Source organism: Equus przewalskii, chromosome 27 (assembly GCF_037783145.1).
Source record: "Equus przewalskii isolate Varuska chromosome 27, EquPr2, whole genome shotgun sequence".
NCBI classification, from domain to species: Eukaryota; Metazoa; Chordata; class Mammalia; order Perissodactyla; family Equidae; genus Equus; species Equus przewalskii.
Genome location: NC_091857.1, coordinates 38,429,264 through 38,442,924, shown reverse-complemented (window position 1 = coordinate 38,442,924; position 13,661 = coordinate 38,429,264). Strand labels below are relative to the sequence as shown.

The 13,661-nt window shown below is 57.8% G+C and overlaps 1 protein-coding gene across 10 annotated transcripts in view; it reads right to left on the bottom strand.

Moving 5' to 3' along the window:
- The window catches only part of LOC103545475 (cystathionine beta-synthase-like protein), a 41,093-nt gene extending 27,873 nt beyond the window's left edge, over positions 1-13,220 (bottom strand). For 3 of the 10 annotated variants that reach the window (XM_070597610.1, XM_070597606.1, XM_070597609.1), the window contains exons 1-5: positions 11,101-13,220; positions 7,173-7,389; positions 3,683-3,789; positions 1,502-1,636; positions 24-103 (exon numbers count right to left, since the gene is read on the bottom strand). In XM_070597610.1, coding sequence (XP_070453711.1) covers positions 24-103; positions 1,502-1,636; positions 3,683-3,789; positions 7,173-7,389; positions 11,101-11,233 — 672 coding nt within the window. In that variant the 5' untranslated portion in view covers positions 11,234-13,220. Of the gene's footprint in view, positions 1-23; positions 104-1,501; positions 1,637-3,682; positions 3,790-7,172; positions 7,390-8,212; positions 8,430-10,472; positions 10,700-11,100 lie in introns of those variants that run through there. The other 7 variants (XM_070597614.1, XM_070597607.1, XM_070597611.1 and 4 more) reach the window with 4 other exon arrangements.
- Positions 13,221-13,661: the final 441 nt, after the last annotated feature.

Here is a 13,661-nt window from a genome sequence, read left to right as displayed (position 1 = left end):
ACGGCACCGCCCGGCCCGCCTACCTTCTCCATGCTCATCTTCTCCGGCATCACGATGATGCAGCGGTAACCCTTCACAGCGGCAGCCAGGGCCAGCCCGATCCCTGGGGACAGCACACAGGGTAAGGGGGACCACGGAACCCCTGGATCCTGCCCCGTGCACCTGCAGCCCTGCCCCCAGCTGTGAAGGCCCTGGGAGATGGCCCTGCAAGATCCCAGAAATGCCCACGTCATCCCCTTCTGCCCCCCAGTGAGGGGAGGAGAGAGAATGCTGGAGGTAGAAACAAAGAGGTGAGTGAGCTCAGAGAGGAGAGGCAGAGGGGAGAACGCAGGTGGACTCCAATTCCTCCAGCTGTGGCTGGCTCCAGGCCGGGTCCTGAGCACTGCAGGAGATGATGAAACCCACACAACGAGAGCAATAAGAGCCAACACGGTGGAGCTCACTGTGAAAATGCAGGATCCTTCGAGAGACCGAATGAACCTGAGGGGGTTAGATGTCAGCAAGGCTGCCACTCCCACCACGGCCCAGAGGGCACAGGCCCGAGGTGCCTCCTCCCTGGTTCCAGAGGGGTCAGGGCCACCATCCAGAGACAGCGTGCTGGGCCCAAGAGCATGGCTGTCAAGCCTGGAGTCCTAATGGAGTCCGCCCGCTGGGTTCCACACTCGCTTGGGACCTGTCGCTCCTTCACTTCTGAAATGGGAACGTCCATCATGCCTGTCCCGCCACCGTACGTTGGAAGCACATAACTTGTCCTGTCTCCCGGGTTTCCACCTCAAGGGGAATTCCACCCAGGATGAATGGCGCCTCCAGTCTCACCCCTCTGATGGAGATGAGATTTAGATGAGATTGTGGACTTAGAGTAGATGCCGGAATGGGGTAGGACCTTTCGGGGCTGTTGAGATGGGAGTGAGTGTATTTCGCATGAGAGAAGGACAGGAACTCAGGGGGCTAGACGGCAGAGTGTTATGGACAGAACTGTGTCCCCCAAATTCATATGCTGGAGTCCTAACCCCAGCACCCCAGTGTCACTGCATCTGGAGACAGTCTTTGAAGAGGCGATCAAGGTTACATGAGATCATACGGGGGGCCCTAATCCCATATGTCTGGTGTCCTCGTAAGAAGAGACCAGGACACACACACACAGAGGGATGACCAGGTGAGGACGCAGGGAGAAGACGGCGTCTACAAGGAGAGGCCTCAGGAGACACCTGGACGGCGGACTCCAGGCCCCAGAACCGTGAGAGAACCAGTCTCTCTGGTTGGCTGAGCCCCCAGGCTGCGGCAGTTGCCACCTCCGCTCTGGGACACGAAGACACACTTTCAGTCCCAGCGTAGCTGCTCGTGAAGACCCCAACATCATCGACGCAGGCCTGGGTGGCAAGACGGCAGGGAGGCGGGCTCCTGCACACCAGGGGCTGAGGAAGCTGCCAGGAAGGAGGCCAGCGCACGCGGCAGCAGGTCACCCCAGGCCAGAGGACCTCCTGGCTTGTTCAGCACCCACCTGTGTTCCCGGATGTCGGCTCAATGATCGTGTCCCCAGGCTTCAGAATCCCAGCCCGCTCGGCGTCCTCGATCATCCTCACGGCAATGCGGTCCTTCACACTCCCGCCCGGGTTGAAGAACTCGCACTTGGCCACTGGGAGCCAGAGAGGAATCACGAGGAGGAAGAGGCCGTGAGCCCAGACTGGTCCTGCTCTCCCTCCCCAGGACCTGACGCCCCCCGGGAGGCAGAGACAGGCCGGGTCTTTCTGGTTCTGTAAATCGTCCCCTCTCCATTGCCACCTCCCACCTGCACCTGCACGAGGGTGCTCGCCCCTCGGAGCCTCTCCCACCCGCCCATCCCACCTGCCTTGGACCACGTGGCAACTCCGAGTGGATGACACAGAAGCATCCCAAGGAGCCCCCGCTGGGTGGATGGATCAGAACCCCCCTCCCGAGGGGCAGCCCAGTCCCAACAGTGACTTGTTGGCGTGAAAGGGCCGCTGAGTTGAGCCCCTGAATGCGGGGCAGATGGCCCAGCCATACCCAACGGCCCTGCCAACGACTTGATGTCCTGCAGCCACGGCCCCTGGATCACAGCTCCTGACCGGGACCTGCACACCCTGCAGGCCTCCTCCCATCGTCCTCCTCCCCTGGGACAAAGGCCCAGTGACACGGGGCTCTCTGTTCTCCCCGACCTGGCCGACGAGACATCCTCTCCTGGGCCAAGGCCTTTGCTTCTGTCTTTCCTTGTGGGAGGATGCCCTCCCATCCCTTAGAAAGATGCCGTGTTTGTAAAGGGGGAGACACTGCATCCCACGAGACTGGGAGGACCCAGGGCCGGCCAACAGCAAAGGAAAACCACCTCCCTCCTAGTTCGTCCTCGTTTCTGAAATCCCACCACTGGACAGACTTTCTCTCCCAGAAGCAGGAGAGGGCCCGGCGGGGACAGTGTGCATGTGTGCACATGTGTGTGGGCTCCCCAGTGCCTGACCCCTCAGCAGGACCCACGCCCAGGACCTTTCCAGCTCCCACACTGGAAAGACTTAGTCAGACAATTCTGGCTCTCCCCTGGGAAGGCCAGCATGCAGCCGGGATCTGCGCTGACCTGTCTGAGCCTTGGTTTGTCCATCTGTAAAATGGAAACACTGACACCTACTTCAGGGGCTACTGCCAAGCTGATGCAGCAGGCCAACCCCACTGGGCACTAGTTAATGGTCTCTACTATCTGATAAATAGCACAGAGCAGGCGCCCCTGGGCTGGGATGGTCTCCTGGGGCCATTCATGCAGTCTGCGTGTCCAGCCGTGCCGGGGGGTGTGGACTGCTCATTGCTTCTCAGAAGAGTCTCTCTCCAGAGGTTTGGGGGGATCATCTGAGGATGATGCCCCAGGGGAACCAGCCATCATGGCCGTAGCCCTCCCCCCAGTGGTGCCACTCCCAACAAGCTGACCCTGAGGGCCTGCTCATGCCCACCCCACGCTCTTCTGGTCTGTCCCCTCGAGCTCACTTTGCCCAGCCCACTACTCCTGCTCCTCCTCTGTGGCCTCTTCACCTGCCACTTCCTCTGTGACAAAGTTGAAGTCTACTGGGGCTCCGTGTCGGTGAAGAAACCCCCCACCCTCTGTGTTCCCGGAAACAGCTTCCTGCAAAGAAGCCCCTTCCCCATATGACTGAGGTAAGATTCCCAGGTGACCCCCTTGTTCACCTAGGACAAGGCCAGACACCCCCCCAAATTCCCATTCTTTGTCTCATAAATGACAGATGACCTCTCTGTGCCCACAAAATGAGGGGAACAGAGATAACCACTTCTGCCCAGCGGATGCCTGAGACCATCCCGTGGTCCCACAGCCCGGCAGCAGCTGGTCTATCCTCCCCAGAGAAGTCTAAGGTGGAACAGCCGCTCCTCGGGTCTGGGGTCCCCCTCCTGCCACAGCTGAGTAGGGCCAGTCTCCTCCGCCTCCCGGGTCTGGAACGCTCTCTCCTTCATCCTGGGCACGGTTCACGGGAAACCTGGTCCCAGAGCGGCCAGCTCAGTCACCCTGTCGGATCATTTTCGGATCGTACCTGATGTGTCTCAGTCCTTCATTAACCAGCTTGTTTCCTGGCCTCTCTGCCCCCAGGAGGGTCTGAGGGGCCCCCGCCACCCAGGCCCATTGAGTCGCTGCTGGGCCAAGGGTAGGACAGAGGATCCCGGTACTCACGGAGCTCACACTTCAGGCCAAACTTCTTCCGGATCTTATTGATTTTCACCATGGGGGTATCCCCAATGTTCTGCAGGATATCTGGCAAGATTTTAGGGGCTTTTGTCCTAAAACGGAGGAATCTATGATTATTCAGATAACAAATGAAAACAGGACCAGCCTTGGCTGTCCAGCGCATTGTTTCAAATGAATCAAGAAATAAATCAAAGAACTGGCTTTGATGTGGGAGCTGAGTGGTGAGGACACACACCTACACATGGATGGAAGGTCACAGTCACATTCGCACACACACGTGCGCGTGAGCATGGGAGCGCGCCTGGAAACCTACGGAAACGAGCAGCGTCTGCAGCTTAGGTGACGCAGCCACACCGACGCTGTTCCCCAGGTTTGAAAATGCATTGCGGTCACTTAGGACGTTATCGGGGGCAGCTGGGTGATCGGGGCACAGGACTTATTATTTCTGCAACTTCTGGTGAGTGTTAAATTATTTCCAAACAAAAAAAGGTAAACTAAATGAACACTGACTTCAGGACAACAGGCCCCGGTCCGTCCATGTGTGACCTCCAATTCCTCTCAGCTGTCAGCACCTAAGCCCTGGGATGTCCCACTTCTTTGATGGAAAAACTGGTGGCAACCCCAGGGCAGAGACCCTTCAGACTGTGTGGTCACCAGGCAGTGACGGGGGCTGCAGAGAGCCGCCCAGATGCGTGGCCTCACTCGGAAAGGGTGGGACACGGACGGTGTGAACAAACACCCTGCCCGGGGTCACTGTGGCCCTTGGGGTCAGGGTCAGGACAAAGCCGGGGTGGGGGCGCCTCCAGGGTCACAGTGGGCTTCCTCCTCACGGGCCGTCTCCCTCACATTCCAGTGACCAGTCCCCTCCCCCCAGGTTCCTCCACCCGACAAGCTGGGGGCAGGTGACAGGTGAGGGTGGGACAGCTGCAGCTGGGCAGCATCTTATGTGTGTGCGACTGTGACACGGGCATTTCCTGAATGGCCCCCATGAAGTTTCCTCTGTCATCACCCTCAGGGACCGCTGTCAATTCCACACTCTCTCCCCGTCTGTGCCAAGGATGCGCTCACCAAACATTCATCTGGGAAGATGCACAACTGACCTGCGTTTCAGGACAGGCCATAGCTTCTCAGCCCCCTGATTTCTCAGTTACCTTTCCGCGGTTCTCAAACTCGAGGGAACCCCAGTCTCCGGCACAGGAACCCATTAACCCCTTAACCCGGCAGCCTCCTTGCGCAACCCCTAAGGTGGTGATCCAGCTCCCCTGGGCCCTGCGGCAGCTAGGGAACACTGCATTCCACCCCTCGGCCCACATAGGTGGCTACACGCAGAGCTGGAATCCACTGCATCCTTCCAAGGTAGCGAGGAGCTAAAGGGACACCCCAAGGCACGCTGGAGGCAGGCTTGGCAAAGAGAGCTGCAGGATGGGATGGTAGGGGGAACGGAGAGCCTGGGCCTGGGGCGAAGGGCTCCTGACCCCAGCCCTGGAGGGAGGCCAGGCCCTCGGCGTGACACCTGGGTTGATTCATCAACTAGATTAAGCCGCGGCAGGACACCTGTGGGGCAGTAACCCAGGGCTGGCAGGTGGCTGCAGAGCAGGGCATGGAGAAGTCTGGGGTCTTCACTGAGCACCGGGCCTTGGGGGCGGCCACCTGAGAAGCTGGCCCGAGGTGCTCAGGGCAGCAGCCCCAGGAAGGAACTTACCAGGGAGGGGCCCGGAGTCAGCTTACCTCCACTGTGATTACTTTCACAGCCCAGGAGGCCTCGGGAGGCCGACCCCACAGCATCTTAGAACAAACCCAAACTCCTGACCAGGGACGGGGCCCTGCCTGGCCCTCCCCCTCCACAGCCCCTCCTCTCTGCTGCTTCCACTCCGGTCCTCTTTCTAAACCCACCCTCCCTCGGAACTCGCTGGAGTTCCCTCCCCCCAATATCCACACAGCTGCAGCCTTCCGCCTCTCCAGGTACCAGTTCTGAGGCCGTCCCCAGGCTGCCAGGCCCGTCACTGCTCCCACCATCAGGCTCCCTACGACCAGCTCCTGCAGGGGACCTTCGTCTAGTGTCCTCCTCACAGATGAGCCTGAGCCCAGCTCCCTGAGAACCGTATGCCTGAACCAGGACACGCGCTTCCTAGATGGAACAGCAACCCCTGCAGAGCTTTCTAGAGGGCTAATTCCACCACTCTGTGAAGGGTAGATGCAACACGATTTATGACCTGGATAGGATAGTGTCTTTCCAGCCCAGGCCCGAGGGTTAGAAGCTCATGTGAAACCTGGGGGATCCACGGCTCTTACCCCCCCGCCCGGTCCCCAGCAGCCACACCTCAGCTTCGCACAGGCTTTCCGCCCACTGCTCCCATTTGTTTCGGAGTGACGGCTCACCCCGCCCGCCTGGCAGCCAACTCGGCCTCCTGAGCTGCCGGCACCCGGAGGCATTTAATGTTCGGAGCGTCTGGATTTGCAGACCTTCATTCCTATTACGGGCCCACCGAGGAGCGCATCTCCCTACCCGCTCCCAGACTGGATGTTAAAATCAATGATCGTAAACGCGGCAGAGCAGTGTATACGGAGTAAGAGTCAGACATCCAAAAGGCATGTTCTTTGACTCCTTCGTCCTACTTCTGGGAGATTATTCTAAGGAAATCAAGATCATCCTAAGACTTGGCGAGCGTGGTTTGAGTTTCACGATGATCAGGCATTTGTGTCTTTTTTGCCTCCCCACGATCGATCTCCTGCACCTGGAACATGGCCCAACGATGGCAGGTGATCAATCAAGTCGTTGATGCACCGACAAAACGGACATGGTGTTTCCTACTGCAGTTCACAAGGAGAGAACTGCAAACATCTAAATGCCCAACAGATGCCTTAAGAGTTAGTTTATTCACCCAACAGTCTCTGTGCAACCACGAAAAGAGCCCACCATAGAAAAGTATTTCCTGCCCAGGAGAATGGTTACGACCTAGAGTTATGTAGAGAAGTGCAGGCATGAGGCTAATTACTGAAAACACGAGCACACACCTCAAACGTGAGCGTGCAGCCAGACGCTCTGGATTGGAAACCTCACCCCTACTCCGTCACTCAAAGTGTGTGACCTGGGCACATCCGTCTACTGATTCAGCATCTGCTCTTTTTAGGCGCTGACCTAGGTGCTGGCCACAGGCACACAAGCCCTGGCCTCTCTGGGCCTTGGTCAACTCATCTGTAAAGATCCTCGCACCAGGTCACCACCCACCCAGAGTGATTACAAGGAGTGGGGCACACCCCAAGTCCACCCGGCCGTGTGGCCTCCATATAACAAACTCTTCCCCTGCAGGTAAGGGATGGACCGTGTCAGGATCATAAACCAGGGACTTGCGAGGCAGTGTGGTGATGTGGAGGGTCACACCCCAGGTCTACCTAGCTATGTGGCCTCCAGGTAACAAACTCTTCCCCTCCAGGTAAGAGATGGACCATCTTAGGATCATAAACAGGGACTTACGAGGGAGCATGGTGATGCGGTGAGTCAGCAATCAGGCTTCCCAGCTGCCAGGAGCACCTGCTGGGGGCATCTGGGCGGATCCACAGGCACTCGTTGGCTTCCTTGTCCTCTGGGGGCTCCTCCTCCAGGCCCCCTTTCCCCGAGTGCACCCCTGAGAGGTGGGGGCATTCTGAACACCCTTCTTCAGCTTGGGATGTCTTGGAAAGCATGCTGGGATCTGTCAAAGGGAGGGGGTGGAGATGTCAGTTTAGCTCACCTCAAACAGTGCCAAGGAGTCTGCTCTGATGTGGTTGCATCCAGGGAATTCTGCTCAGCCACCCCCTCTGAGTCGGGGGCTCCACTCATTCAAAGAGCTCAGCAAGAACAGGCATAAAACGTAGGCACCAGCTGTGGTCGACAAGAGTTTAGGGGTTTCTCAAAAGGCTAAACACAGAACTACCATGAGACTCAGCAATTCCCCTCCCTTGATTGTAGTGATCTTTTCACCATATATAGAAAAACCAAGTTGGACATCTTACATCATACCATTTTTATATGGCAAAGATATCTCACTAAACTTGTTTTAAAAAGACTACATTTATATGATAGAAATAATAAGAGGGAAATGGAAATATAATAAATATATTTTCACCCTAAAAAATAAAAGGAATGAAGTTTTGATATACGCTACCACACGTGTGGGCCTCGAAAAGGTTCTGCTTAGTGAAATAAGCCAGACCCAGAAGGACACATACTGTATGATTCCACCTACATGAGGTCCTGGATTCATAGATGGGAAGTAGAATCGAGATCACCAGCAGCTGGGGTGGGGGGTCACTGTCGAATGGGTACAGTCTTTGTTAGAGATGATAGAAAGTTTTGGCTACAGATAATGCTGACGGCTGCACACTGTGAGTGTACTTAACCCTACTTACATATGGTTAGCATGATAAATTGTGCGTTACGCCTATTTTATCGCAATTTTTAAAAATCATGTGGAACCTTAAAATAGATGAGACAGGAAACAAATCAAAACAAGGAAAGAAAAGGCGGGCCCATACTCAACGGTGAGGCTGCAGCCCTGCCGCTGCGTCCAGCCAGCACCGGCCGCTCTTCGGAAAGACCCTGTGCTGCCTCCTCCGACCCCACCCTGGAAGGAAGGCCAGGCCACCGCTAAACGCAGCCACCACTCTCGGACCGAGGACTGCAATTCACCCCAGTTCAGACTCGGGAAGGAGACGCGACAACTGAATGTAATGAGGCCCCCTGGACGGAATCCTGGAGCGGAAAGAGGATAAAGGAAACTGAGGAAATCTGAGCAAGGATGGACTTCAGTTAACAGTAGCGAGCAGTAATTGTAGCAGAGGTGGCACATTCATACAAGACGTTAAAACTCGGGGCAACTGTGTGTGAGGGGCAAGGATGTGGGAATCCTCTGGGCTACCTTCTCAATTTTTCTGTAAATCTAAAAACTCTCTAAAAGACAAAAAAATAAAGACTCTAGAGCCCTGTGAGCTTGGAGGAGCTCCTGCTGGGGGAGGTGGCTCAGGGTGTTCTCCAAGGGCAGCGCCCATGCCGACCCTGGAAGCAGGAGGGACCCCAGCCCCAGCCTTGTACCTCCTCTGCTCCCCAGGACACTTCGGAGGCACTTTTGCTGTGAAAAGGTCGAGCAGCCCAGGCGGATGGAGGCGGCCCCAGCTGGTTCCCCTTCTTCAAGCGCGGGTGACCAGATGCAGACCAGCGCCCACAGATGACCACAGATGCCCAGGCCAGAGCCTGTCCACAGGGAGGCAGCGACCTCCCTACCCTTTGCCATTTGCACCCCTTCCAAATTCACCAGGCTCTCCGGGCGAATCTAGCCTCCCAGCCTTTCTGCCCCACAGACAGCCTTTCTGTCCTAGAGTGGGGATTCTTTCTGGTCTGGGATCACGCTCTTCTTTTTCAGAGGTTCGGGTCCCCCTGAAGCCATGCAAGGATGTCCCGCGGCCTTCTCCTCCGCCCTTTTAAAGGGCTCCACCCTAAGCGGAACAGCGACTTCTCTCCGGGTGCGCCCGGGTGGCCCGCAGGGAGGGGCTTCTCTCATCCCGCAAAGCCCCCTCGTCCAACGCCTCCCTCCCCATCCGAGGCCTGCAACCCCCACCCCAACCCCCGCCAGAATCCCGCGTAGCCGGGCCCAGTAGACGCGGCACCCGCGCGCCTCCTTTTTGGCTACTTGCCTCGCCGCACGCAAACTCCGGCAAGGTAAGGGGCAGCTGGGAACACAGGTCGCAGCCGACTCAGTCTCGCAAGAACACAAAGGCACTCGGTGGGACGCTCGCACGGCGACCCGGTTGCGAACCCGGGGGCTCCGGCCCACCGGGCCGGGCTCGGCTCTCCCGGGCCACAGCGCCTGGCGGGCGGACGCACGTGCGTCCCGGGAAGGTGGCCTCACCTGGCGCCGCCCGGCTGGCTCCGGCCGCGCCTTCAACCGCAAGACCCTGCTGGGGTCACGACGCCGCCAAGGGCACGCTGCCCCCTGCACGCCCGCACCCGCCCGCCGAGAGGGTTAGGTTAGGGCCGGAGGTGCGGACGGTAGCACTCCTCTTACAAGGCGGGAGGTTTTCGGAGGCAGATCGAGACCCTGCAGTCGATCTGGACACCGCTGGGGTCACCCGGCTTCGGGAGGGGCACTTTGGGTCACCCCCAGCTGATCCTGGGGAGGCTGAAACTTTTGCGCTCCCGCCCCTCCCCCACAGCCCCCTCCAGCTCCCCAGCTCAGCTGAGCCTCGCCTCGCCCAGGGTTCAGAGATGTGGGGGATCGCAGGGCACCTTCCCTTCACCCCCTGAGAACGTGCCCGGGACAGGGCCCCGCGTGCCCTGCGCCCCTTTTCCCCACGGCCACCCACCTCGCGTGCCGCTCGCCCAACTCCGTCAATGTTTACCCTCACCCCATTCAAGAGGCGGGAAAGAGCAATTAGCGAAACGGCCACTTCCCATCCAAAATGCAGCGAAAATTCAAAGATTGGCGCATCTCCCAAAGAATTCCCTCCCCGGGTCCCAGCTGGACGCTCCCGCTCGCAGCGCTCCAGGACCGCTCCGCAGCCGCGGGGGTTGGAGTGGGGGCCGGGGCCACGTGGGCGCTGAACCTCCGGCTTCAGGACCATCTGGATGCGCTGGAGGGGGAGGGTCCGGGGCGCGGGGGGCGCCGGCTCAGCTCCGCGGCGTCCACAGGCAGATGATGCAACTCCGGGGGAGGAGTGGGGCGACCCGGGAACCCACGGCCGGACCCCAGCCCGACTCCTCCGCCCAGGACGGCGTGGGTCTCGGCCCAGGGGTGCTCACCTGGACAGACACGCTGGAAAGGGGCGGGCCTGGCGCGTCCGGGCGCGGGGAGCTGAACCCTCAACAGTTGCGGGCAGAGAAAAGACCCCCGGACCCGCCGGCCTGGCGGGGACCCAGCGGCCGAGACAGGGCGGAAGGCGATTGGCCGAAATACGGGGGCGGAGGGTCGGCGCCGGCCAATCCCGGGATGCTGAGCGCCCTGCCCGCCGCAGCTCTCGTCCCGCCCCCGAGCTGCCCCACCCCCGCCTGCCGCGCCCCTCTGCCCAGCTGCCGGCCGCCCCGCCCCCCAGCCCATAACAACCCCTGGACCCCGCCCGGGTTACTTTGGAACCCTGCCCGCCCCCAGATCCCCAATCTGCCCCCGGGACCCCGCCTCCACCCCACCCCCACGGCCCCGCCCCCATGCCCCACTCTCCATTGACGCAACCAGGGGCCCCCATCCCCCTCTTCTCTCCCCCAACCTTCCGGACCCCTGACGGCCTCTTCTCCCGACCCGGACCCATGCTTCCCCTCTCCGCTCCCCCGGGACCCTGGCCCTATCAACACTACCGCCCGCCCCCGCACCCCGCCGGACCCGCGAAGTCCTGGCCTGGTGCCACCGCTCTGTACCCGGCGTCCTGAGGGTTACCTGCTCTCTCTGCGGAGCGTAATGAATATTTATTCATGAGGTTTTTTTTCTTTTTGAGGAAGATTAGCCCTGAGCTAACATCTGCTGCCAATCCTCCTCTTTTTGCTGAGGAAGACTGGCCCTGAGCTAACATCCGTACTCATCTTCCTCTGCTTTATAAATGGGACGCCTGCCACAGCATGGCTTGCCAAGCGATGCCACATCCCCACGTGGGATCTGAACTGGCAAACCGGGCCACGGAAGCTGAATGTATGCAATTAACTGCTGGGCCACCTGCCTGCCCCTTACTGATGAGTTTTAAAGCGTGTGGCCTCCGGAGAAGGACCGGTAGGACAGGAAGGACCGGCCCTGCAGCGGCTTAGCACGACTCACTTCAGGCCCTGGGCTTGCAGGTGCCCGGAATACTCAGTGCCTCGCCATCCGAGCTCCCTGTCTGCTGGCCCGGTGACCGCTGCCCCGGGGCAGGGAAGGCCCTGAGCCTGAAGTCCAGAGCCGCCTAGAACAGAGATGTCACGCAGGCTCTCCCCATCAACCGGACCCCAGGGGCTGCGGGAGGACAGTGCCCGAGGCCCTGGGAGGGCCGGAGCTCACAGTATTCCAAACCCACGTGCTCTTGACTTGTAAGGAGCCCATATCTCGAGGTGACTGCGGCGGAAGGGAGGACCCCTGACCCCTGAGTTTCTCAGGCACCTGGAGTGACTGGCAGTGGAGGGAGGTGTCGCCAGGCCGGGCACAGGGAGGCGCAGAGGTATTTACCAAGCACCTTGTGCTTCCGCTTCATCCTCAATTACTTAGCAAGCCCGCGCCACGGGCCCGCCTTTGTACCAGCCCTGAAACAGCGGGAATCCAGACAAACCGGGCCCCTCCGCTGCGCTGTTCCCATTCCGGCCGACAGGCTCAACCACACTGTCATTTTATAATAAAATTTCCACGAATGAGAACTGATGTGAGGAGCGACCAAGCCGGCAACGTGGGAAGAGACGGGAATGGGAGCCAGTCTTAGATGAGGCGGTGAGAAGTCCTCTGGACAGGCACTGGTGCGGCCTGAGGAGCCAAGTCTTGCTCTGGGGGAGGAAAGCTGCAGCCATGAGAAGTGCGGGGGCAGGAACAAGCTCAGGGGGCTAGAGGAAGGTGGGAAGGTGACGTGGTTAAAGTTGGGGGGGGGGGTCAGGGCGGGGCAGGGGAGGCTCCTGAGGGCCTGCAGGCCAGGGGCATCTGGGCTTTAGCCTCGGGGAGGGGACACTCTTGGAGGGTTTCCTGCTGCGGAGGTTTTGACTATGCTCTGAATTATTTTATCTTGGCATCACTTCAGACTGTGTCACAAAAGTGGCAAGAATAGTGTAAGGATTCCCAGATTCTCAAATGTTAGACTTTTACCAGCCCCTGGAAACTGTGAGTGGGACCTTATTTGCAAATAGGGTCTCTGAGGATATAATCAACTGAAGATGAGGTCACACTGGGTAAGGGACGGGAGTGCTAAACCCAGTATGACTGGTGTCTTCATAAAAACAGAAATGGACGTGGGCCCACGGAGAGGAGGAGGCCATGTGAAGACAGAGACAAAGATGGAGTCCGTGGCCAAGGCAAGCGCTGCCAGCACCACCAGGAGCTGGAGGGGCAGAAAGACCCTCCCCGGAGCCTTCGCAAGGAGCAAGGTCCTGCTGACACCGCCAGAAGCGAGAGACAGCAAATTTACGTGTTTTAAGCCATCCGTGTTTGTGGTAGTTTGTTATGGCAGCCCAAGGACCAAAAAAAGAAAAATTTAAAAAGATTTTTGACATGATTTCTGACTGTCAGAAAAGTGGCAAGAAGAGTACAAAGAATTCCCAGATGCGCTACAACCAGCTTTTCCAAATGTTAGATTTTTATTACATTTGCTTTGTGCTTCTCTGTCTCTGTCTGTGTCTCTCTCTCTACATATAATACCGATCTAAGTATCCATCATCTATTTATCTGTCATCTATCCATCTAGTTTTTCTGAATGGTTGACAGTAAGTTGCAGACAGGATGTCCATTTATCCCTAAAGACTTCAGTGTGTATTTCCTAAAAACAGAGATGTTTTCTGTAACCACAATACAACTGTCAAAATCAAGAAGCTAAAACTGCTTTAAAGAAAATAAAGTCTTAAAAAAATAAACACACAAAAAGGTCAACATTGCTACAAACCTATGATCTAATCAACAGACCTTACTCAGACTTTGCGAATAGTCTCAACAGTGTCCTTTATAGCAAATCCACCCTCGGTGGCCGTGTTTCTCTAGTCATTCTTTGTATTAAGACACTCACATTTTTGAAGTGTACAGGGGAGACATTTTTCCTCGTGGTTAGACCCAGGGGATGCGCTTTTGCTGGAAGACCACGGGAGGGATGCTGAGTGACTGTGACCTGTCGGGCACCCGCTGTGTGTCCCATCTCTGGCAGTGTTAACCTGGGCCACTTAGTTAAGGTGCTGTCTGCCAGCTTTCTCCACTGTTGCTTTTGTTAGTAGTAGCAAAACTTACCGTTTTTACTATTTGCCACTGATAAGTATCTGTAGGGAGATACTTTGAAACTATGTAAA